This window comes from Lontra canadensis, unplaced genomic scaffold, assembly GCF_010015895.1.
Source record: "Lontra canadensis isolate GAN:19392208 unplaced genomic scaffold, GSC_riverotter_1.0 scaffold23, whole genome shotgun sequence".
Taxonomy (NCBI): Eukaryota; Metazoa; Chordata; class Mammalia; order Carnivora; family Mustelidae; genus Lontra; species Lontra canadensis.
This window is the reverse complement of record NW_022631017.1, coordinates 17898704-17924478: the sequence shown is the minus strand read 5'-3', so window position 1 is coordinate 17924478 and position 25775 is coordinate 17898704. Positions and strand designations below refer to the sequence as shown.

At 34.8% G+C, this 25775-nt stretch overlaps 1 protein-coding gene across 1 annotated transcript in view; it reads left to right on the top strand.

Moving 5' to 3' along the window:
• Positions 1–25775, top strand: part of TRDN (triadin) — a 391390-nt gene that overhangs the window by 308186 nt on the left and 57429 nt on the right. The window contains exon 23 of the mRNA XM_032862438.1: positions 3430–3468. Coding sequence (XP_032718329.1) covers positions 3430–3468 — 39 coding nt within the window. The remainder of the gene's footprint in view (positions 1–3429; positions 3469–25775) is intronic.

Genomic DNA, 25775 nt, shown 5'->3' with positions numbered 1-25775 from the left:
GAGCCCTACTGGGATGGGGGTGGGGGGCTTGCATCGGACAGGGGTGGGAATGGAAGGGTCTTGATCCCACAACCCTGAAACCATGACCCAAACAGAGTTGGACCCAAGAGTTGAATGCTTGACTGAGCCACCCAGGGACCCTTAAAATGGAGACATTCTTAAAAGAACGTTGATTCTGGGGACTTATATATTGTGTAGATTTCTTTCTTTTAATTTCATAATGACAAAACAGAGGCTCCTATATGGAGTTGATCTCCATAGTGGCCCCTCTCTGACTCAATCACATACACGCTTAAGTTTTGGTTGGCCTGCTTTCCTTGAGAGCATAGTGTTGATGACATTGAAAAATCATTAATGAAGCTCCCCTCCCCAGGCCCATCAGCAATTTACATTTCATAAATGAAATCAACAGCCTGGAAAAGTCAGTGCTGCATATGAAATGACAGGCTGTCTGCCTCAACAACTCAGCGTGACGATTTCTTCATTCCATGTGTCTGCAATGCTTACATGTGGAGCCCAAAATGAAGGGCTCAACTGCCAAATGTTTATGAAAATCAGATATTTTATTATTATACAATAGTAATCAATGGTTTAAAAAAAATTCCAAAAAGTAAAGTTTGAGTAAAAATAAAAATTCCCATTACCTCTTTCTAGCCTCCAGGTCCCAATCTGCGGCACTAACCATTGAATTTGGTTTCCTGAAACTTCTTAAAAAAGACTTTGACTAAACTTAAATATAAATTTTTAAAAATTTATAATATGTGTATTTTATTTATAATATATATAGTTGCCATTTTATATAACTAGAAACAGGCATCTATATGTGACTCAATGAAGCCTTTTGACTAAACTTAAATAGAAATGTATATATTATATTTATATGACTAGGAACAGGCATCCATATGTGAATCAAAAAATTAAAGTCCTAACCTTCAGTAGCAAGACCATCTACAAAATGAAGGCACTGAGCTCTAAATGAGCAATAATAATAATAGTGATAACAGCAATAATAATAAAATATATAATAATAAAATAATAAAATAAATAATAAAAGTGATGCTCACCTTAGAAAATCTTTTGACAATAATCTCACACAGCAATTTCTCCCTTGAATCTTCAAGGATAAAGACCCAATTCTGTAAGAAAAAAAAAAGAAAATTAGCATGCAATTTAAGTTTATGAGCATAATTTTAAAATAATTAAGCTCTTTCTATACATCACTTATAATTCTCATTGATTTTTACAACATTATTTTCTCCATTGTAGGAAAATTGAGATTTAGGGTTTTAAGTAATACCCAAGGTCACAAAACTTAGTTAAGTGAGCTTGCTCTTAAAGCTAGATTATATTACCCAAAGATTCTTTTTTTTTTTTTTTAAAGATTTTATTTATTTATTTGAGAAAGAATGAGAGAGAGCACAAGACGGGGGAGGGTCAGTGGGAGAAGCAGACTCCCCTCTGAGCAGGGAGCCTGACGTGGGACTTGATCCCAGGACTCCAGGATCATGACCTGAAGGAAGACAGACGCTTAACCGACTGAGCCATCCAGATGCCCCGCAAAGCTTCTTTTTACACTACCCATGAACTCATAACATATGAGGTCACACTGTAAGTGCTAGTTGCACAATACCAAAAGTCAACCATTCCATCATAGTACGAGGGTCTAAGGGGCATATGCATATTAGACAATGGGTGTTCGTAAGAGTGCGTGTATAATTCCATGTACAAGATAAAAGTTGGCTCTCACATTGTATTCATAAAATTATTCTCAACAACTTTTATGTTTTTGAGAAGATCTCTCGACAAACATTAAGACTAAGATAATTCCATTTCAAGACAAAAACAACAATGTGACTGAGGGGGAGAGAGCCATGGGTAGAGTGGGAAGCAATGCTTTCAAATAGACAGCTCTACTTGATGACCAACATGTTTGTGATCCCCATCCTAGGACACTGAAATTTTGTTTCTAGCTCTGGAAGCATGAGATGAATCAATTTCTTCCAGGAATATAGATGTACCAGGGGAAGCAATTTGGTCTTTCTATATTAACCATTTTGTTCACTTACTCATTCATCCCATAAAATTTTGACCATATACCGCGTGTCAAATATTTGAACAAATGCTGTTATTTCAGTAGTGAACAAGACACAGTTGTTGTTCTTGTAGAAATTAAAATCTAAAAAGGGGACACAGACAATAAATAACACTTAAGTAAAAACTTACATAACAAAGTTTTATATAACATTAAAGCACATGGAAAGTATTAAGATAGTGTGTGCCCTACCCAGTTCAGCAAATGTGTTAACTAAAAAGAGAGGAATGTGTGCTAGGGCGTGTTGAAGGGCAACAGTAGCAGTGATACCACTTTTTACAGGATATGCATTCAACTATTATAGGAAGTAGGGTGTGAATGGCCATGTAATTCTCTACTATTGAAATTCTGGTGTTAAAGAAATGAGGATTGGTGGGTTTTTTGTTTTTTTTTGGGGGGGGGGTTGTTTTTTGTTTTTTTTTTGGGAACTCCAGAAAATGAGAATTCAAACAAATCCAGGTAGCTTATCTCTGATAGCACAGACTGTATTTAAAAAGTATCACAACTATGAGATCTGTTTTTCTGCTGTTGGAAGGAAAAATTGTAACCCACCGGAACCCTTCCATTAATAAAAACAAGACTTTATGCCAAAAAAGGAGAACTATAAGACCTAGGAACCATTGTTTAAACAACAGGGAAAACCTGGAAATGTGAAAATATAGTCAACCATTACCTTGTTTGAGAGGGTATCATGAAGTTTATAAAACTATGTATTTATCCAATACAGATATTAAGTTGGAATGCAGTTTTTAGACAAAAGTCATTTCCTAAGAAATCAAAATACCTCATTCTGATAACGTTTTATGTTATTATACTAAACTTAAGTCAATTTAATTTATTTTGTAAAATTAGTGACAAATACTAATAAAAACAAGAATTATATCAATTTGAAATTATTAAATTAACCACCAGGTGGCGCTCCATGAATTGAGCGTATGTAGTCAAAAATAATAAATTGCTTGAATTGGTTAAATTAGGAAACATTACCACACTTTTCCCCCCCAAGCGGTTTTTATTAATTTTTTATTAGTATTACTTAGAGAACTTCTGAATCATAAGAAGTGAGCTCTTATTAAAGACAAGATGCCAAATTACTTAGTATGTTTAGTATGAAACTTTTTTAGCAAAGTGGATTTTAAAATCCAAGTCCTTTTGCTTGTTACTTTATAATTTACTAAGAACAAATGTTTCATTGCATATTGATAAAAGTATGTAACTATAATTGAAATTGAGAACAGATGAGAAAAATCTATTAAAACTCATTTGTATGGTTTTTTCAAATGCTGATTTTTTCCCCCTGTTTCTTTGTATTCGTGTATGTGTATGCTTTACCCCAGAATCTGAAATTAAAAAAGATGAAAAGATGCCCAAAGCAGGTAAGGATACTTGATAAGATTACACATAAATAGATGTTCTGTTTGTTATGAGCATGGCTAGTTTTATAATCAGAGATGGGTAGGGCCTTAAGATGCTCAAAACATTGCAGAAATACTGATGGACCCCATCCCATTTATTTTAAATGTAATAAGCAATAAACTTGAAGGTATGTTAAAGTTAAAATAGATTCTTTGTTTTCTGGATAATGTCATCAAAGCGCTGGAACTATTAGCATATTGCTGGTCCTTATTCATCTAATGGGCAACGTTGTTTACAAAGTGCTAAGGGGACAATTTGAATTGAAGATCTGCCTTCAGCCAGATCGCGACAAATGCCTAAAACTTATTCTTATGTTCATTGATCCTTATGAAATCACCTATATTCAACCATTTTTTTATTTTACCGGAAAAACAGTGGTTTTGTATGGGTCAACCTAATAGATTCAATCACTTCCTTTCCCACTAATTAAATATGCAAATATTCTTTGGAATGGTAATCCTTTGCTTTCTTGGTCACCAATTTCCAAATCAATGACCAAGAAGGCAAAATAGAATTTCTGAAAACAGGTTCTGTGAGGGGGGAGGACAAGAGATTAGCTGGGCAGCCTTAAGACAGATGTTAACAGTTAGAACAAACATCATAGAATGCAATGCAGAAAAATAAAACTAAAAATTCCAATTAGTAATGACAATCTGCCTAAGGCTAACTAACCCTATTCCAAATATTTTATATCTATATGAAGATATTTATATGTCTATATTTACATATGCAAAAAGTTTATATCTCTATCTCCCCATACAGTGAAAGTTTTATGTACACACAGATAAACATATCATTGTCTTAAAGTATTTGTATACACTCATTTCTACAAAGTTTAACCTATATATAATACTCGTTTTACCCTTCTATGTACATATTAAATATTAACTTGAATGACTGTCACTCCTTTTGAAAGTACTATTAACATAGCAAAAGGAATTCCTTGTTTTTTTAGTGAAAAAACATAGCCATTTTGAGTGCTTTTATAAAATCTGAAAGCCTGTATTCTCTGAAAGATAAATGGAAAAAAGTGACCAATTTTACACAGTGAGAAAAGTGCATAATAAAGATGACATATTGAGTCTTAACATCAAAACTTATAACTGAGCTTTAGATATATTGACAGAAAATGGGAAACTACATATAAAAATTGCCCTATTGTTAGCACTCTTCCTGGTGTCAGTGAAAGATTGCCGACCAAATAAAAATTACATGACGTTACTCCTTCCTGTGAGCATAACGCTGTATTTGATGCCTTATTTTACTGTTAGTATGTAATGGGAAAACTAATATGCACTATAAATTTCCTATTATTAGTTTGCATTAAATATTTATGTCTATCTTTATGTTATATTTATTTTTAACTTCCTGAAAGGAAAGAGAAATCAGCATTAATGGCATATGTTATATAATCAATCAACAATTTATTGAAAACATATATTATGCTTAATATCACTGCCTCACTACCATATGTTCCGGATTGTGCTTGGTGAGGCAAAACTTACAAACAAGTGATAAGATACTACTTCCGTCACAAGAGAGTAGAATCAAGGAACTAAACATGAACCAGCAAATGATGGCTACAAGACAATCATATTAGAGATGAGTGTTCTAGAGGACTCAAGGGAGGAGTCTCCCCATGGTCTTATCAATCTAGGAAAACCTCAGGGAGATGATGGATTTACGCTAGGATTTTAGGAAGATTGAAGATCATCTGAGACAGTGGAAGCGGTACTAGCTTTAAACTAGAAAGACATGAATTTGACTCTTTTTTGTCATTTGCTAAGGGCGTGACTTTATTCAAATTACTTAAGATTTCTAAGCTTCAATTTCTTTATCTATCAAATGAATATCATCATAACAAGCCAGCAGGGTTGTTAAAAAATCAATTTGATGCTTGCCTTTTAGTTCAGCTTTGGTACATGGTCACTCTGTCGAGGAGTTAGCTTAGGGGAAGGATGGGCCTGCTATCAGCAGGAGGCTGTGAAGAGAGGACCAAGGACCAAAGCAGATGCTAGGCACCAAATGAGGAACAGAAGATGGCAAGACTGCAGCCCTGGTATGTAGCCAGAGGGGGGTTCTGGAAATCCAGGAAAGGGGGATTCAGAGGCCAAAGCAAAAAGTTTGGATTCTTAGAATATGCCGCAGAAGAAGAGAGTAATATCATGAGGCATATAATGGTGTGTGGGGTGAAATCCCACAGAAAGAATTTTCAATCAGAGATTTGACTCAAGATTTTGCAGTAATCTAAATATTAAAGATGGGAGAAAGCAAGTAAAAGTAAAAATAAATAAAAAGTAAATCATAAGTAAAGATGAGAGAAATTGGTAGGGAGGAGAATCAATGAGGAAGTGAATTTTTTATTTTTAAGATTATTTATAGCTATGACTACAGTGTGGAATTATTCGGAATTAAGTTTTTAAAAGGCAGGAACCTAGTAACCCACTGAAAATACTAATAGCATCTTGTTATATATTCTTTCAGTTACATGAAAACATACACTTTGAAAACACAGTCATATTCTCTGTACTACACTATCACTGCGTTTAGAACTGTCAAACTGTTTCATAGGAAAAGACTAGGCATTGATGACATTAGTTATACCGAACTCCAAGGTCTCAAGCATGGAAGGATGAGAAGGTGATCAAACGTAGAGGTTGCAAAGGCAGGGCAGGTGGGCAGATGCTGGTGGGACATCCACAAAGAGATATCCTAGAGACCCTTGGACACTGGGAGCATTTACTTGGAACCCTCAACGGAGGTTTGGTATGTGTGAATTTAGAAGTTTAGAGTTCAGAGGCAAAAAAGAAAAGGAGCTGTTTGAGAAAAAGTAACATGGAGTGGAAAATGAAGAGAATGAAGGACAGCTTATTAGAAAAGTAAGTGGGTTCCCTGGAAGACCAGGAAATACAGTGCCTCAGCATCCCAAGCAGGGATCCTTTCAAGTGATATGTCCCCCAATAATGGGTCCGTGATTAAAGGAGTGAGACTGATATAAAGCGAAGGTCAAGCAAAGCTTTATTCCACGCCAAGCATCAAGAATCAGACTGAACGTTCAGGGCCGCACCTCTTACAAGAGAGGGTGGCCTTTCTCTGTTTCACAGATGAGTTTTTAAGGGCAAAGGCCATGTGGTTGGGCCTAGCCATGCACAGGTGGCCAATGAGATTGTAACACACAGAGAAAGCTGCACAGTCATGCTAAGTGACCAATTGAATTACGATTTACCCTTTAGTAGACATTTGAACCAGCCTATCACCTTGGTTAGAATTGGCACCCAAAAGACTCCCAAAGGGGCCCATACTCCTTGGTAGCTAGGGAGACAGTATGCAACCCCCCACTGATCAGATGTCTCCACCTGGCCTGACCCATCCTTGTATCTGGGCTTTGTTACCTGGGGCTGGTTTCCAGGACTTGTTTTTAAGTAAGTCCCCTGGGGGAAGGGGAGCAGGGACAGTTTAAGGGTTAAGCAACAAGGTTATTGTTTAACCTGGATGGAAGCCTCTGGCTAAATAGGTCCTTACACAAGAACACGTAAAGAAGTCAGCAGTACAAATGTCTCAGAAAGATCATGAGACATGATGACTGAGAAAAAGTCATTATATTTAACAAAAACCTGTCATTTTGTGACCTTTAGGAGAGCATTTTCAGTAGACTGGTAGAAGCAGAAATAGTTAACAAAGGGACTTATCAGTAAGTGGAGACAGAGAGTGAACCACTTTTTCCAGGAGTTTTTGGTTAAAGAGAAGCAAAACATTTTATTTCAGCAGGTAGGATCAAGGAAACATATTTGTTGTTCTCATGTTGGTGGATAGTCCGGTGGAGTATTCTAGGGAGGGAAGGAACAAGAAATCCAGAGGGAGATACTTATTGGGAGAGAACAGTCCCCAGTTGAGAGAAGTTAGGATACTATAAGTGGAAGGAATTTGCTTAATTATGAGGAGGAGCAAAAGGTCCCTGGGCTTTGAGGGAATAATGAAAAGGTAGATTAAATTAAAATTAAGTATCCATGAAGGAAGACACTCCTGCAGAATTATCTTTTCTCCTATAATCTCCGTGTGAAGGTAACCAATAACATGTTTGTTGCCAAAACCAGGGGATGGTTTTCTTGCTTCATAATATACTGACTCCTGCACAATATTTAACCATGTTTACTGTCTCTTGTATCCAAAAAAAATAAATAAATAAATAAAACCTAAACAAAAAAACTTTCGTTGGCAAAAACTAAACCTTTTAATCCATGCTGTTAAAAAATAAAACAACATAAAATGACTACATTTTTAAATACGGGAGCAACATTTATAATGATTTATTTTTGACATGGGATATTATTAGCCACCAAATTCCTTTGTTTTTTTTACCCTCCAATGAAAATGATGGCAAATAGGACATGCCTTTCATTAGGTAATTGGAGAATAGCTAAGTGTTCTTTTCGGGAAGCAATGGATATTAATTATAAGTCGTAATATAATTAAAAACACAAAAAAAGCTTGCATAAGTAATGTAATAAATTATTTTTCTTACTTATCAAGAATATTAATATTCATAAACAAACTCTTCAGAGTTCTATAGCTGTATTTCTAACTGTCAAACATTTCCACTTGGTTATTCTGCCTACACGTCACTTTGTTTAAGATTGAACTCAAAGCACTTCCATTGTCTTTGTTGTTACTATGGTTGCTCCTTATCTCAAGAAATGAAACTCATGAGTCACCATTCAGTTGCATTGACTTAAACTTTGGAGTCATTTGCAGCTTCTTCTCTTTCAGAACCCAGTGTCCAAATAGGTATCAAGCTATGTATCTCCCAAATTTGAGCTCCCCTCTTTCTTTTCCTTTCCTGGTAAAAGCATAGTTTTAGCTCTCATCATCTCTTACCTGAATAGATAAATCTGTGACTTAATCCTCTTGTTTCCATCTCCTCTTCACAGACAGATCCAACACATGCCTATGCTAGTTGTCTTTCCTAAATGAGTATCTGCAGGGAACAGAGCCAGATTCATTGCTACTACATCAAACTAACCCCCACCATATTTCCTCCTGTGCTCTCCTTTCATCTAATCCACCACTACCACTGCTCCCCATGCACTCACACAGACATTTAAAAAAGACGATCAGATCTGCCGAATTTTGTCTACTCAAAACTGTCTTTGAATATTTTTCCTTCACTTCGGGTCCATATTAAAAGCATCTTACCCACAAACCTTGCCTCCAGTCTTGGTGGCTTACTTTCCCACCCACTATTCTCTGCTTATAAACACGCACCATGAGTTCTCCAGCCTTGGTCTGGTTACATACATTTTCCTCTACCATACGATCTGGTATCCATAATTATTGAAAGGGTTTCTTCTAACTGTATATCTAAGCTCCAATGTTATCTCTGCTGTGAGCTGTGTAGTCTTCTCTAATTTCTGAGACAAGAAGTCATTCTGAAGCCACCATCGCCACATGTTGACAAAACCATCCTTATGGGAAGAAAGGAATTGGTTAATACTTTTTAAAATATATTTTTGACATCTGTCTTGGTTTTGTGGTATAAGACATGTAGAGGAAGTTTTTGTTTGTTTTTTTTTTTTTTTAATGTAAAAGACTAATAAAGGAAAGATGAGCTAGAAAGAGGAACTCTGAGACAGTAGATGTGAAGAGATTTACAACAAATCTCTTAAGTGCTGAATCTCTCTTTCTTCACCCCCACCAACAGATCTCATGCCAATCTAACGGACTTATTGTGAGGCTCATATAATATATGTGAAGGCACTTTCAAATCCACGAAAAACAGAAAAATATAAAAGTTTGTCATCTGTACCCTAGCTATTTCAAGTGTAGTCCTCAGAATTACAGCAACATCACCTGGCTGTCTGTTAGAAACATAGAATCTTGGGTCTTACCAATAACTGCTGAATAAGCATTTAGCAAGATCCCCAAGTCACTAGTATGTTCATTAAAATTTGAGATATGATAGATATCTATTGCTGCCCTTGTCTTGGGAAGAAAAACATTAAGTTTCTCTCTACCAAAAAGTTGGCTAATTTGGAGTGGAGTTACATCTTTGGATGGTGGTTTTCTCACCAGCAGTGAAGTCCTCACAAGTACTGAGGTGTAGTTGACATTGTCCATCTGCTCTTTCACTTGATGGATGATTTCTGGACTTCGGTCATCTGAGAAATGATTGAGGAAACGTTATTTCTTATGACATAGCACAAGCAAACAAGTGCTGGACATATCTGCGTATTCGTTTGAGCTTAAAAGGAATAAATAAACCTGTATTTGCTAGCAGAATATGTATGCGAAGAGTAAGTTGTCTGTATATTTTACCAGCTGGCTAAGACTGACACAATTGGTGAATCACAACAGGTGATTTAGCCAGAGAAAAGCTGTATGTGCTCATACCTATCAGTCTTCAAAGTATCTGTGGCTCATGTCACTCAAAGAACTTGCTTCTTATTGTTTATTCAATATATGTCTGTCATCGTATAAACTAAATGCATAGCAATAACTATCTAAAAATTACTATAGTGGTCCTACCAAAAAATATATATGTGTGTATATACTTTATTAACTGGATCTTTTGACAAGAGAAAATGTATCCTCCCTCTCTCTTCTTTCTCCATCTCTTTCTCCTCCCATCCACCTCACACACCACTTAAATAGTATATACCTCTTTAAGTTAACCAGAAAGCATATGCAGGGCTCCTAGAAATTGCAGAAATAAGCAGATCTCAATTTAATTAATGAAGCTAAGTTATGGTAGGATCAGAGGCTGTTTAGTTCAATAAATACTTATTGAATTTCTACCATGTATTTAAAAGTGTGCTAGGTGTTGAAGATATAAAGATGAATAATATAAATTCTCTAGAAATATTTCATATCAAGGCAGAGATCCTTAAATAAAGAGCCAACAGTAACAAAAATAAATAGATAAAATCAAACAAATAAGCAGGAAAAGTTGTGCAGAGTGTGCTTTCTCAATACAGTGGACAGTTCTATTTCTCTAGCCTATTGGTTCAGGGGAATTTTCCCAAAGGAAAGGGCATATGAATAGTCTCAGAAAGTGGGTAAAGATAAGCCGGGTGAAGAAAGCCTGGGCAGGGCATCCCAGACAGGCAGATTCACGTAAGCCTCGACTAGATGGAACGCCGTCAGGAGCACTGCGTAGGACAAGGATTTCACTCTCACTTCAGAACGATGTGTGAGTCGAGAACAGGAGTAAGCAAGGCTTAAGAGAACAGCAACAGAAAAACTGTGCTCCCCTAGTTAGGGTTGTGTCCTTTTTGCTAAAGGACATTGGGAACAATTAAAAGTCTTTAAGCAAAATGAGGTATAGCTTAAAGTAGAATTTCAAAAAGCTGATGCTGAATAACCACAGAAATTGAAGATAAAGAGGATGCCAATAGTTTCAGGACATCCATTTTCTGGTTGATGAGATCTTGCACTGACACCTCTAGAGTTAATAAAAAGATCTTGATAAAAAATTAGTACGAAGGAAAAGAGGAGAGCTATTATACAAATATTTAGGAAGTAAAATTGCCATAATTTAGGGTTGGGGATGAGAAAAATTCAGGATAACCCCCAGGTTTCTATCTTGGAATAGTATGTGAAAAATAATGTCATTTACTGTATTTGGAATTTCCAAAAGAAGTGGCAGATTTAAGGGGGAAAAAAGGAAGCTATATATATTACATGCATTTTTGACATATATATTATACAAAATTTTTGCTGAGCATTTACAACGGGCTAGGCAATATTGTAAACCACAAGCATAAACATAATCAAGTTGTGTTGTGCTATGCAGGTGAATATAGTCAAGTTCCTGTTCTCCTAGAGTTTATAATCTATGGGGGAAGGAAATATTGAATTAGAGGTACCTGTGGGATAAGCATTTAGGTATGATTATCAGGTATCTGGGGAGAAAATATGGTAGTGGATGTGGAAATTCCTGGCAAAGTTGTGCTGGCTTAAACAATGAGAATTACTGACATCCCCCAAGGGAATTGAGGGAGCAAGACCAAGGACCAAGGAAAACAAACCAAGAACACTAATGTGTAAGGAGTCTGTTGAGAAGAAAAGCTTGAAGGAGTTAATTTTATTTATTATTTTTTTTTTTAAGAAAGGGAAGGAATTCTCTTAGAAGCTTGAGATATTGTTTCAGAAACTGAGAGGGGAAAGAATTTTAAGGAGGAGGAAGTTGTCAAAGTGTCAAATGTAACAGAAATTTACGGTGAGATAAAGACTGAAAAATATTCGTTGGAATGTATGACATAAAGTCACTGATGATCTTACAAGCAGTTTTAGTGGATTTAAATCAGAGGAAAACCCAATTACTATAGTTTGAGGTGTTTAGTCGGAGGCCAGGAATTGGGGCCAGAAAATATACATTATATACTTTGTAAAAATTATAGACTATTACTTTAAAGACTTCTCTGAAAAAGGAATAAGTGTGAATTCCTTAGGTAAACAGCATGGCAAAGTAAAAAGAGAGTAAGATGTGACATCAGAGAAACTGTTGTTTTAAACGGTTCCTAATCTTTCAGAGATACAGCAGCAAACATCTTTAGACCTTTACAGGTTTACAGTGTCAGTAAAACACAATAATGCATGGAAAAATGTTAAAAATTAAGGCATGCACTCACTTCCTTTTTGAAGACCTGAGAGATAAAGGATTTGTATATATAACACCTAAAAGTATTTCATTTTGTTTAAATACTTACCACAAAGATCAAAACATTTACTTTCCAATATAGATCTTCTCATCTGTTACTTGTTTATCTGTATAATATTACCACAGGGGTTCATGTAGTACCACTTTTAATTTTAAAACCGCGAAATAAGTCCTTCTTCCTTAAAACCATGTAATTTCATGCAGTTCAGCTAAGGGTATACATCAATAACATTATTGGTGTGAAGTTTTTCTTTGTAACTATAAAGAGTGGGAGGATGTCCTTCAGTTTAAGTAAGCTATTTCTTGCACTTGTTTTTGGCAGTGTTTTGCATATAAGACTAGTTTTAATTATTGGTTCATGAAAGAATTTTGAGGTTAAATAAGTCTGGAAAAAATGCTTGGAGTTTATCATATATATGAACACATTAGGGAAGTCTGATAGTAAAGAAACCAGATGAGCCTTTTTTTACCCAATGTTTTTCAAATTTATTCAACCATGATATCTTTTCTATAATATAATAGCAGTGTTCATCCAAAAGCACTATGAGAAATTATGTCTTACACTTACTTAAAAGATTTAGGGAAGCAGTAGAGCAAAGATAATGGAATTTTTTAAAAATGAGTGACAACATGAATTAAAAAAAGAAAAGAGAAACAAAATGAGAAAGACTGGAGATAATGTTCAGTTGTGTTGCAATTAGAACAGTAAAGATATGCTAATATGTATAATTTATTTATAACCAGACATTGCTATCTTAAAATTTCATTTTTTTTTCGCATAAATAAGAAGACAGAAAATTCTAATGTAATTTTGGGGGGCAGGGGTCTTCATTCTCTTGTAGGATAAAAATTATATTGAAATTACACTAATATGGAAAATTGAGTAATTGCTAGCAAGTGACAGTGGTGATAAATACTTCATAAGTATCCCTACAGACTCATGTAAATCTTTAAGACAGCAAGTCAACCACCATTTCTATCATAGACTAATGTTTTTTGTGTAGTCAACAGTTATGTGTCATTATAATATGCTGGGAGGGTTTATTACTCTTATTAAACAATGAATCAAGAAAACTGTAATGATTTTTTTACTATGTTCAAGGACATTTATTAAATACCTTCTAATTCAAATCTTGGAAAATGAAAAAATAACTAATATTGGTGGAGTGATTAAATAATCAAAAGGATTTATTCACATATATAAAACATAATTTGATGTCATGATGATCTTATGACTTAGGATTCATTATTTTGCCCAAGTTAGAGGCAAAGAAGCTAATATAAGGATCAAATGTTACCCTAGGTTACAAAATTCATAGAAGAACCTGACTTCTTTCAACATGTCAATAACCTCATTCACACACACCACTTGAACAAAAGACTTCCAGTGTCACAAATTGTCCTCTGACTTCTAAGTAACCTAAAATGTAGTATACCTTCCTCTTGCCAACATATCCTTGATACAGTTTACTGCCAAATGTAGAACCTCAAGTATACTATTACCATCCTATTCTCAGAATAATGGAGATGATAGAGGGAGGCAGGAGAGGGAGGTGGGAGGAGAACAACAACAGAAAACCTAAAATACAACATTTGAAGTTGTTTTGAATTATAAGCCTTCTATTTTGAATTATAAGCCTTAAATCATTCTTAGACAACAATTCTAGATGATACTACTAATAAAGCAGGGCAGGGTACTATATGTTCCTTAGGGCTGGTTGATTGCTAGTTTGTTTCATGTATTTCCTCTGCCTCAAACAGTTCCTGGCACATAATAAGAGCTCAGTGAATGTTTTTGAATGAATAGATGAGTAAGAATTTTAGTTATACAGTCAAACGGATCTGGAAGCCTGTTTCCTAATTTGCTAAATGGATAAACTGACCTTATGAGGTTTACTATAAATGTTAAAATATTTCATTTAAAATGTTTTGCATGGTTCTGGGCACAAAATAAATATTTAACATGTTATCTTAAATTAGACTCCTAAGAACAGGAGACAGCAAGTTTCCAGAATTAAGATTTAGTACAGTCTTTCAAAATCTGAGACAGAATCATTGGCTCTATGGCTTACCACAAGGAAAGAAAATTTTGTTTTGTGGGGAGAAAAGATATAACCTTTGTCATGCTTAACTTTTGATTAACCACTTCAGTACTAAAATCTTCTCTTTTTTTTTTTTTTTCCTGTTTTTAATGGTGACTTGAGTACTATGTCTTGAATTGTTTACAAAAACTCTATCTTCTGGAGACTGGGGATGTAATATTTCTTAGTTAACTCAATCAATCAAACATAGTCCCATTAGTTGCTTCTGAATCAGTCTATGACAGGTACAGTTTTTCTCAGCTGACACATGCTATGTGGTTCCTAAGGAAGTTGTCTTTATTAAGAGAAAAAAAAAAAGAAGAAGAAGATGGTTTCGTGTATTTATTTTTTATTTTATCCAAGTCTTTTTCAGTGTTCCAAAATTCATTGTTTATGCACCACACCCAGTGCTCCATGCAATATGTGCCCTCCATAATACCACCACCAGGTTCGCCCAACCCCCGAACCCCCTCCCCTCCAAAACCTTCAGTCCTTGAGAGACTGTGGACTCTGAGATGGTTTCATTTAAAGTTGTTAAACTGTACTTATGTATTAGTAGAAACAAAGAGTTATTAACCACTATTTAGTTATGTCATTTTCTTCAGAGGTTTCTTCAACAGTATATGTTTTAGAATTCCCCAAAAGTCAATTTTTAGTTTTCAGCTTTTGCCCAGAATGATTTTCTTCCTTCCGTAGTTTATGGGAATCAAAAAATGCTCTTTTTTAGTCCTTTTTATAAAATTGTCACTGAAAATCCTCCTTCTCAGTTGCAACCCAATCTAAAAACTAATTGAGGGAGATAAGGTGGTAATGAGACTTGAATTGAGATGTTTCGGGGAGGCAAAAGCAATACACTAAAGAAGGCTTTATAACTTGTCACAGAAGAAGATGATGTTCTGGCTCTTCTAAATTCAAAGAAAAACTCAGAAGCCTCTTAGACACTTGCCTGTTAAGAAGTCAACTCTATTAGAAAGGTCTCTGATTCCAGGCCAATTTGTGAGTTACTTTGACAAAATATTGCAAAATTTACAAGAGTCAGTTCCCTCATGTTAATGTATTGTTTGGTTTATATCTTCTTTGCTATTGTAAGATATGATAGTTTTATCAATTATTTGAACCTATTCTCAATCTTTTTTTTTCTTTCTTTCTCCTATGACTGGATATGCTTGTTTACTATTTGTAACACAGTTTATCATCCAGTTTTCAAAACTATGTTCTTAGATCAAATATTCTTTTGGTTTTCAGTTTAGTGAATCAACAAAACATTCACACATGGGAATATTTCTCAAGCCTATGATGACTGTTTCACACTTGTGAGATGCTTAAAGGAGGGTTGATATTTAATAATTGAATCATATTCTGAGGGGAAAATGTTTCAGTTGCCTCTTGTGGACAAACAGGAGTTTTTTCTTTTCTTTCATATGCTATTCAAATTTAGCTCTCAATAACATAAAACATGTTGAGAAAGAAACATAGTACTATTTATTTGAGTGTAGAAGAGAAAAGAAATAATATTAACTACTGTCTCTTTTATTCCCACATTTCTTTCAGAACAGAATATTCTCAAGTTCAGAAACTGAGATTGATGTGACCAATAACAAACATGGCAGATATAATGGTTTCTTTGGGGCCATGCCTGACAACTTTAGACAAGACCATCAAGGTTTAGACATTTTGCTGAGCTTTCCTTCTCACAGACCCTCCATACCCACCGCATACTTTAACCAATGCCTTGACTTTCAAAATAAGAACTGAATCTCTCTTGTAGGATTCAGCATGGTGGGAGTTCATTTCTTATTGTCTCCTTTCTTTCCTAAGACCCATTTAAGGTATCAGGATGTGATGCAGTGATGTTTAGGGTAATATGGCTGAGTAAATCTTAATAATTAAAATATCCTTAAGCCAGATAGTGCTAATCAATTGAAAATTATCAGGAATACATATTATATATAGAACTACTCAATAGTCACACCTAAACATGGTATAATTTTCTCCTTTTCATAGGTGAAATAACTATAACTAATATTAATGAAAAATTTCATACACAAACTCTGACATATTTTATTTTCCCATATCCCAAAGCAAGATGATTACAATATAATTTTGAAAAATCTCCTATGTAGAGAAAAAAATGGAAGATTTCTGTTGATGGTATGTTTCAGTGAAGGGCTAAAGAGTTAAAAGAACTCTCTCTTTCTTGCAAACCCTTTTCAGATGTTTTAGCAGCATCTTCAGTGAGTCATCAGTGGGAGTATGTTTAGTTGCATGCATTACTCAATAGAGTAACCCTCCATTTACATAGAGTTGTCACTTGTTCATTAAAGACAATTATTGTTGACACTGTGAAACAATGCACAAGCTCTAAGAATACAAAGATGATAGTTGCGTTGCTCTCCCTGCCTAGTGAATTTCACAATTTATTTGTGGAAGACAAATGAGTAAATAATTACAAAGTATTGCAAATAATTACAATGTACAGAGATGATGGTTTTATTACGATGCTGAGAGTACAGATTAAGAGCATCTAACTCTTCCTGGAAAGAGATCAGGAAAGGCTTCCCGAGGGAGACAACAGCTGATCCGAGACGTGATAAATAAGCATGGTATGGTGAAAAGTGGCAAGAAGAGGGCAAAAACAGAGGGTGATATGATGAGGAATGAAAATGATATATTTAAGTCTCTAACAGAGGCAGGAACTAAGAAGGAAATGAACAAGTGGAAGTACACTTGATACATTTAGAAAATGGAATCAACAGGGCTCTGTTAAGAGCTGAATAGGGATAACAAAGCACAGAGAAGAATTTTGGATGATTTCCAGCCTTCTGGTTGGAATTGTAGATGGAATGTAGTGTCATTTACCAGTATAGGGAATATGTTTGGAAGAGAAAAGGTTTTTTCTTTAGGAAGTTTGATATGTGAGTCAGTGGTGGAATAAACCCATGTATCCTTATATCTTCTATATTCTCCCAACTTTTTGAAATATATATATAATATCAGAATTGATATCCTTTCTATGCTCTTAAAGAGAGGTACCTAGCATGGCATCTCAACCAAATCTAATTACTATGACTCTCACCAGAATTCAATTCATTCATAAGAATTCAGTTTTTCAATTAATAGGTAAACATTATAGGCTAAATATTCTTTGGAGACCGAAGTGCTTAGCTTGCACTAAATGCTAGGTGAATGACTGAATAATTGAATAATCATGATGTGTTGTCAGTGTTATATTAAGTTTCCTATCAAAAATTTAAAAAGGCTTCAAAGTAATGGTTCTGATTAACTTTCTCTATCTTTCTACTGGTTCTCTCTTAACTGCCTCTAATCTTTCACACCTAATCATGGTGCAAACAAAACATTGGCTACTAACTGTTAAATCAACATCATTTTAAATCCCTTTGAACATCAAGGAGTCGGACCCCCCCACACCAAGGTACCCTCACCATTCATTTGAGGCAAAATATAAGATAACAGAGGGATTGTGAATGGAATGTTCAAGGATAGCTGCTTGAATAACAAAACAGTTTTCATAGAAATTTATTTAATACAGCCTCAAGAAAGTTGACATAATTGGTACCTAGAAAATTTAGCCCAGTGCAAAACCAGTAAAGAATGAAAAGTCATTTCTGTGTATGAATGTCACTGGGTTCATGTATCTATCAGGTCATATTACCACAGATCTTAATATGATAAACCTTAAAGAACTTTCTAAGCTCCGTCTAATATATTGTCAAATATTGCTACTTTTAAAATTAAAGGACACCATGAACAATGTTTTAACTTCTTACCACCAGATTACATTTCCATCAGTCCTAACATAAACTAAAATTTCTTCCAGAAATTTAGTTCTAATTGTCAGAGGCCATTCTTGCTTAACAAGTGGCTTTTAGAAGATTAAAGGTGAATTTTCAAAGCATTCTTTGTAATTTATTTTTCAGATTTATAGTACTACATAAAAGATGCTAACCTTCACATAATTTACTTTAAATATCTAAAAATATATTTGTAAATGTTAGATAAATGACAATATGGTATTGTTTTAGCCAAGTACCTTTATATAGTATATTTGATAAAAAAAGATCACCTCTGTATGTAAACATGTCCACTGGTAAAAGAAGATTGTTTACTCAAATTCATGAACAAGTCAGACAGCAATTCCTTTTAGAGTTTTATAATATATTTAACGTTTAAACTTCCATTTTAATTTTGTTAATTAAAAGATTGCAAAATCTCATAAAACATGTAGCTGAGTAACAGTGGCTTCTAGTAAAATATAATAAGGTTACTGAACGGGTTCAAGCATTCCATGAGTGTAGTTATGATACTCTCCTCCAAATGGCTTGCTTATTCAATATATATGGTATGAAGTTTGGATATTAATCTTCAACTCAGTTGAAAAGGTAAAGTGCCTGTCTGATAGTTCTTTCTGGTTAAGATGTAAATCTACATCAGAGTAAATTTTTGCTCTGTACTAATAAATAGCTGTGTAAATAGATACATTATATCTGGAACAGAGGCACTGGTTTTAGAAACAAAGTTTGTTCTTCTCTCTTTAGACTTAAACATGCTTTCAACAGCAGAAAATTTATTAGGAATTGAGCAAACAGATTTACTAAAGAGCAATAAGCTCAGAAGAAATTAATGCTGCAACTTTTCAAGTTGATTATCTAAATTGTGTCTCCTTTGTAAATGATTCACTATTTAGATTTAAATTAATACTTAACATAATTGTATCACTTTACCTGAATGAGACCTTAGAAACCATCTAATCTAACTTCCTCCATTTTTCTTTTTGTAAATGAAAAACCGAGGAAGTTAAATGGCCATGTCAAGCTTCCACAGCAAAAGAGTATTTGAGTGAGAACCAAACCCAACCCTTAAGACCTCTTATCTATTGCTTGCCCCAGCACACTACACATTTAGAGTTTCTGATTATACTAGGTCAAGATTTTATTTTCTATCAGATGTTACTTTAAAAATTCCTTAGTATTTATAATTATAGATGTGCTATTTACTTTTTTATGTAATTTGAAACTGCTTTGATTTTTATCATTCATGCGTCTTATATTTTAAAATATTTTTTACTCATTTTTTCCTTTCACTTTCTCTTTTATTCAATGAATATGACCATTTTTTAAGTCAATGCATAGTAGAAGTAGAAATGAGAAATATTACATTGATAATTTCATTCATTTTTAATAAAATTCAAGAAACAGAGAAAATACAAAAATATAAAAGCCATAATAAAATTATAAGAAAACTAAAATTCCTGTAAATAGATAAATACATGTATGTATATAGCTGTTATATTTGAAACATATTCTGTGATATGGAGCCAGTTACTATCTCCACGAAAACATTAGAATTACAATGGTTTGTTTTCTTTGTAAAAATAAAAAATTCTGGCATCATATGAATTTGATTTCATATCACATCTTTTATAGATCTCAATCACAAGCATCTGAATAGCATATTACTGTCATATATATTGAAAAGTTGAAACACATAAGCATGTTCTCCTTTTGGCTTTATCTGTTTATGTCTCAGTAGATTGAAACCTTTCTCTTTGATTCTAATTAAGTCTTATTTACTGAAATGTAACATACACAATTAGCTGGAACTCAAAATTGCAAAAAAAAAAAAATAGCCACAGATTTTGTTAAATGAATAGTATTAACAAATGTACTCATGGTTATCAGCAACTTCAAAGTTCATCGTGTGTCTGATATACCTGGAGGGCTGGGCTCACCCCCAGAGTTTATGATTCTGGAGGTCAGGGGTGGGGTTCAGCATGTACATTTCTAATAAGTTCCCAGATTATGCTATTGTTTGAGAACCACTGCCTTATAGAATTCTCCTCCAATAAACGATCTACACTGTCCTTACACTTATTGCTATCTAAATATGGACCTTAGGGAATATATAGGTTCAGACAATGTACAAACAGACATACACATGTACTTTATTCATTCATATATCTGCACATGTGTTTTCCCAAGAAGCTACATAAGATTTTAAACTGATACAATATCGTTTCTTAACTAAACGTATGAGATCATGAGAAGAGCTAAAAGAATATGTGGGAATAATATTAGCAAGATGATGGTATAGAAATTTCTGGTGTCCATTCCATCCTCAAAAGATCAATTTGAAAACTGTCTGTACACAAAAATACTTTCATAAGAGCTAAGTATTCCAGATGAGGAATACCATCCCCTCTTCCATACCTGGTCAGCATAGCACAGAAAAAGAAATCCTCCCTGTGGAAGAAGAAGAGTGAAGAGAGTACTCAACTTTGCTACAGACGCCAGCATTGGCCTGTGTCAGTACCAGGTTGATTCTCAAGGTCCCAGGTGGCTGCCATGGTACTAGGCACCCAGACCACCCTGGACCTGACCAGTTCCCATAGCCTCAAGCCAGCAACCCAGGCACAAGATTCCTAGAAGATCCCATGAATCTGCTGCTGGCCCATCTCAGCACTAGCAAACTCCCACAGTCTCCAGGATCCAAGCCTGCTGCAGCATAGGCTGGGACCTGCAGCCTCAGGCTCTATGCAAGCTCCCATAGACCAAGACTCTCAGCCTAATCCCAAGCCAGGCAAACCCAACAGACCCAGGGCCCAACAGGTCTCCTATAACCACAAGCTCCCACCCTACCTAAGCACCAGGTCATTTTTGGTGGCTTTCTGAGGTCTTGGGTTTTGGACTGGCTCCCAAAGTCCTAGGCTCCTGTCCTGCCTGGGACCAGGCCAGCTCACATGACCTTAGCCTCTAGACTGGCTTCTGTGAAACCAGACTCCTAAACTATCCCAGCCCTGGGCCAGCCCCCAAGACTCAGATGCCAAACCCACCCCAGTGGTCCCTGGCACATAGTCAGCCCCCTAGTAGATCCAGGCACCAGGCTATTCCCAATGGACCCAAACACAAGGCCTGCCCTCCTGCTAACCCAGGTACCAGATCTGCCTGCCCAAAGACTCCAGTAGTAATCCTGCCCACGGACACCATGAGATGGCATATCCAGAATCTCTGGATGAGCTGACTGGTGAGAAGCTTTGCCTGCTGAAGCCAGTCTATAAAGACTAAAAGAGGTAGCTCCTTGCTCAAATATGCACATACCAACATAGAGACAGAAGGATCATGAATGATCAATGGAATATGACACCACCAAAAGAAACTAATGAAGCTTCCATGACTGACCCTAAGGAACTACCTGACAAAGAATGTAGAACAATCCTCTTAAAGAAATTCAGTGAACCACAACAAATTACAAAGACAACTAAATGAAATTAGGAATACAATACATGGACTAAAGGAGAAGTTCAAGAAAGAAATAAAAACCATTATAAAACAAACAAACAAACAAACAAACAGAAATCTGGATTTGAAGAATGCAGTGACTAAACTAATACAGAGCTTCAATAACAGATTTGACCAAACAAAAGGAGGAATTAGTGAATTAGAAAACAAGTCATTTGCAATCATTCATTCAGGTGAGCAAAAAGAAATAAGAATGAAAAACAGTGAAAGCCCATGTGAATTGTGGAATACTATTAAAACAACAACAACAACAATCTATGCATTACTGGAGTCTCAGGAGAAGAGAGAAATTTAAAGAAATAATTTAAAATTATTTAAAGAAATAATGGCTGAAAATATTCCCAATCTGGGGAGGGATTTGGCCATTTAAGTTCATGAAGCTAATAGGTCAGACCAATTTCCACCCAAAACGATCTTCTACAAGGCACGTTATAATGCAACTGTCTGAAATCAAAGAGAAAGAGAATTTTAAAAGCAGAAGAAGAAAAAAATATTTATATATAAGAAAACCCCTCTATATCTATCAGCAGATTTCTCAGCAGAAATCTTGCAGGCCAGGAGAGAGTGAGATAATATATTCAAAGTGCTAACAGAAAAAACACTGCCAACCACTTATATTTTGCCTGACAAAGTTGTCTTTCAGAAATGAAGAAGAGATAAAGACTTTCCAATTAAAAAAAAAAAAAAAAAGAGCAAACTGAGGGAGTTTATCTCCACTAAGCCTGCTTTGCAAGAAATGCTGAAAAGAGGAATTCAAGCTGAAACTAAAGGATGCTAATTAGTAACATGAAAATATATGAAAATATAAAACATACTGGTAAAAGTAACTATATCAAATAGGTAAAGGACAGAAGTATTAAAATAGCTATAGCTATAATAAGTTCTTAATGGATACACAATATAAAAAAAGGGAAATTATGACAACAAAAACATAAAATATGTGGATGGGGAATAGAAAGGGAGAGTTTTTATATGCAATTGCAGGCAAGCTTTTCTCACTTTTAAAAAGACCGTTATATTTATAAGATATTTTATGGAAACCCCATGGTAACCACAAAGCAAAACACTACATGAAATGCCTAAGAAAATAAATATAAGAGAATCAAAGCATACCACTACTGAAAATCATGAATTCACAAAGAGTGGCAGCAAACAAGAAAGAAAGGAACAAAGGAAATACAAAAAAGAGAAAGCAAAAATATGGCATTCCTAAGTCCTTACCTATCAATAATTACTTTAAATAGAAGTGGATTAAATTCTTTATTCAAAAAATATATATGCTGCCTGCCAACAAGAGACTCCCTTCAGCATTAAGCACACAGATAAGCTCAAAATGTAGGAGTGAAAAAAGATATTTCAAATACATGGAAATCAAAAGAGACCAAAGGTAGATATGCTTTGTCAAAATAGACTAAGAAAAACTATAAGAAAGACAAGAAGGCTATTATATAATGATAAATGTGTCATTTATGAAGGGGATAAAACAATTGTAAACATGTATGCATCCAACATAGCAGCAAAAAACATATATTAAACAAATACTAAAATAATTGAAAAGAGAAATAGACAACAATGCAATACTAGTAGAGGACTTCAATATTCCACTTTCATGAATGAATAAATAATCTACAGAGAATAATCTACAGAGAAAACCAATACAAAGACATTGAATGTCAAATGTATCCTAAACCAAATGCACCTAATAGACATATAGAAAACATTCCACTCAACAGCAGCAGATTATACATTCTTCTCAAGTTCATTCTCCATGATAGGTCATCTTAGGTCAAAAAACAATTCTTAAAAAAGGTAAGAAGATTGAAATCATACCAAGTGTCTTTTCCAACCACAATAGTATGAAACTAGAAAGCAACAGCAGGAGGAAAACTGGAATATTCACAGATGTGTAGAATTAAACAGCACGCTCCTGAACAACCAATGGAACAAAGAAGATATCAAAAAGGAAATAAAAAAAAATCTTGAAACAAATGAACTGGAATTTCATATAAATGGAAACACAACACTTAAACCAAAATGTGTGGGATGCAGCAAAAGCAGTTCTAGGAGGGAAGTTTATAGACATAAACATCTATATTAAGAAAAAAGAAAGATCACAAGTAAACAACCTAACTTTGACCTCAAGAAACCCGAAATAAAGGGATAAACTAATCCTAAGGTTACAAGAAGGAAAGATGTAATAAAGATTAGAATAGAAATAAATGAAATAGAGAATAGAAAAACAATAGGGAAAAAATGAATAAACCCAAGAGTTGGTTCTTTGAAAAGGTAAACAAAATTGACAGATCTTTCCCAAGAAAAAATGGAGAGGACACAAATAAAATTATAAATGAAAGGGCAGACATTATTCTGATTCCACAGAAATACAACGAATCTTATGAGACTACTATAAATAATTATATGTCAACAAATTGAACAACTAGGAAAGGTAGATAAATACCTACATGCATACAACCACCAAAACTGAATCAGGAAGAAATAGAGAATCTGAACAGACCAATAACAAGGAGGTTGAATCAAAAATCAAAAAACCTCCTGACAAGGAAAGGCTCAGGATCACATGGTTTCACTGATAAATTCTATCAAACCTTTAAAGATTTAATGAAAATCCTTCTCAAACTTTTACAAACAGATTGAAAGGAGGGAAAACTCCCATTCATCTTATGAGGCCAATATTCTCCCGATATCGTCAGATAAAGACACTCTAAGAAAAGAAAACTATAGGTCAATAACATTGATGAATATAATACAAAAATCCTCAACAAAGTACTAGCAAACTGAATTCAACAGCACATTAAAAGGATTATACACCATGAGGAGGTGGGATTTGTTTCCTGGAATGCAAAGTGGTTCAATATCCACAAATAAATAAATGGAGTAAACTATATTAATAGAATGAAAAATGAAAATTATATAACTATCTCAGTAGATGCAGAAAAAGCATTCAGTAAAATTTAATATCTTTCATGATAAAATCTATCAATGAGGGGCGCCTGGGTGGCTCAGTGGGTTAAAGCTCTGTCTTCGGCTCAGGTTATGATCCCAGAGTCCTGGGATCGAGCCCCACATAGGGTTCTCTGCTTGGTGGGGAGCCTGCTTCCTCCTCTCTCTCTGCCTGTCTCTCTGCCTACTTGTGATCTCTGTCTGTGAAATAAATAAATAGAATCTTTTTTAAAAAATCTATCAATGAGTTGGGTATAGAAGGAATGTACCTCAATGTAATAAAGTTTATACATGAAAAATGCAAAAGACAAATATTGTATATTCTCACTTACATATGAAATATGAAAAAGCTGAACTCATTGAAGTAGAAAATAGAATGGCAGTTGCCAGGAGTTCAGGAATATGGGAATTGGTGTGATATTGGTCAAAGGGTACATACTTTCAATTATAAGATGAATAATTTCTTGGGATATTATATATAGCATTGTGAGTACAGTTAATCCTGTATTATATAATTCATAGTTGCTAAAAGATATGTTATCACCACACACACACAAAAGAGATAAATATGGAGGTGATAGATATCTTACTGAAATTTATTGTGGTAGCTGTTTTACAATACATATGTGTATGAAACCATCAAGTTGTACACCTTAAACTTACATATGTAATATATCAATAATATCTCAATAACGCTGAAAACACATTTAGAGTTTAGTGGTGAGATTTAACGATCAAGACTTCTTAGCACTAATCCTGTTCTTTGTATCCACTGACTACTACAAGTCATTACAAAATCAGTCTTCAAGCTTCTCGGTGGTTCAGTTGGTTAAGTAGCTGACATGATTTTGGTTCAGTTCATGATCTCAGAATTGTGAGATCAAGCCCCACATCTGGCTTGGAGCTCAGAAGGGAATCTGCTTGAGATTCTCTCTCCCTTTCCCTTTACCCTTCCCCCACCATGCACATGTGCATGTGAGCTTTCTCACCGCCTCTCTCAAAAAAAAAAAAAAATCAGTCTCAGATGCACTCTATCTTGGGTGCATATCTTGAAATGTTTACTTTATCCCTGTAGGATAATAGTTCTCACACTTAAGTGATCATTAAAATCACCAAGAAAGCTATTAAAAGAGAAATTGCTGGGCCCCACTCCTGAAGTTTCTGATTCAGTGAGTATAGGGTAAAGCCCAAGAATTTACTTCTAACAAGTTTGCGGCTGCTGCTGCTGCTGCTGCTGCTCCAGGAAACTCAGT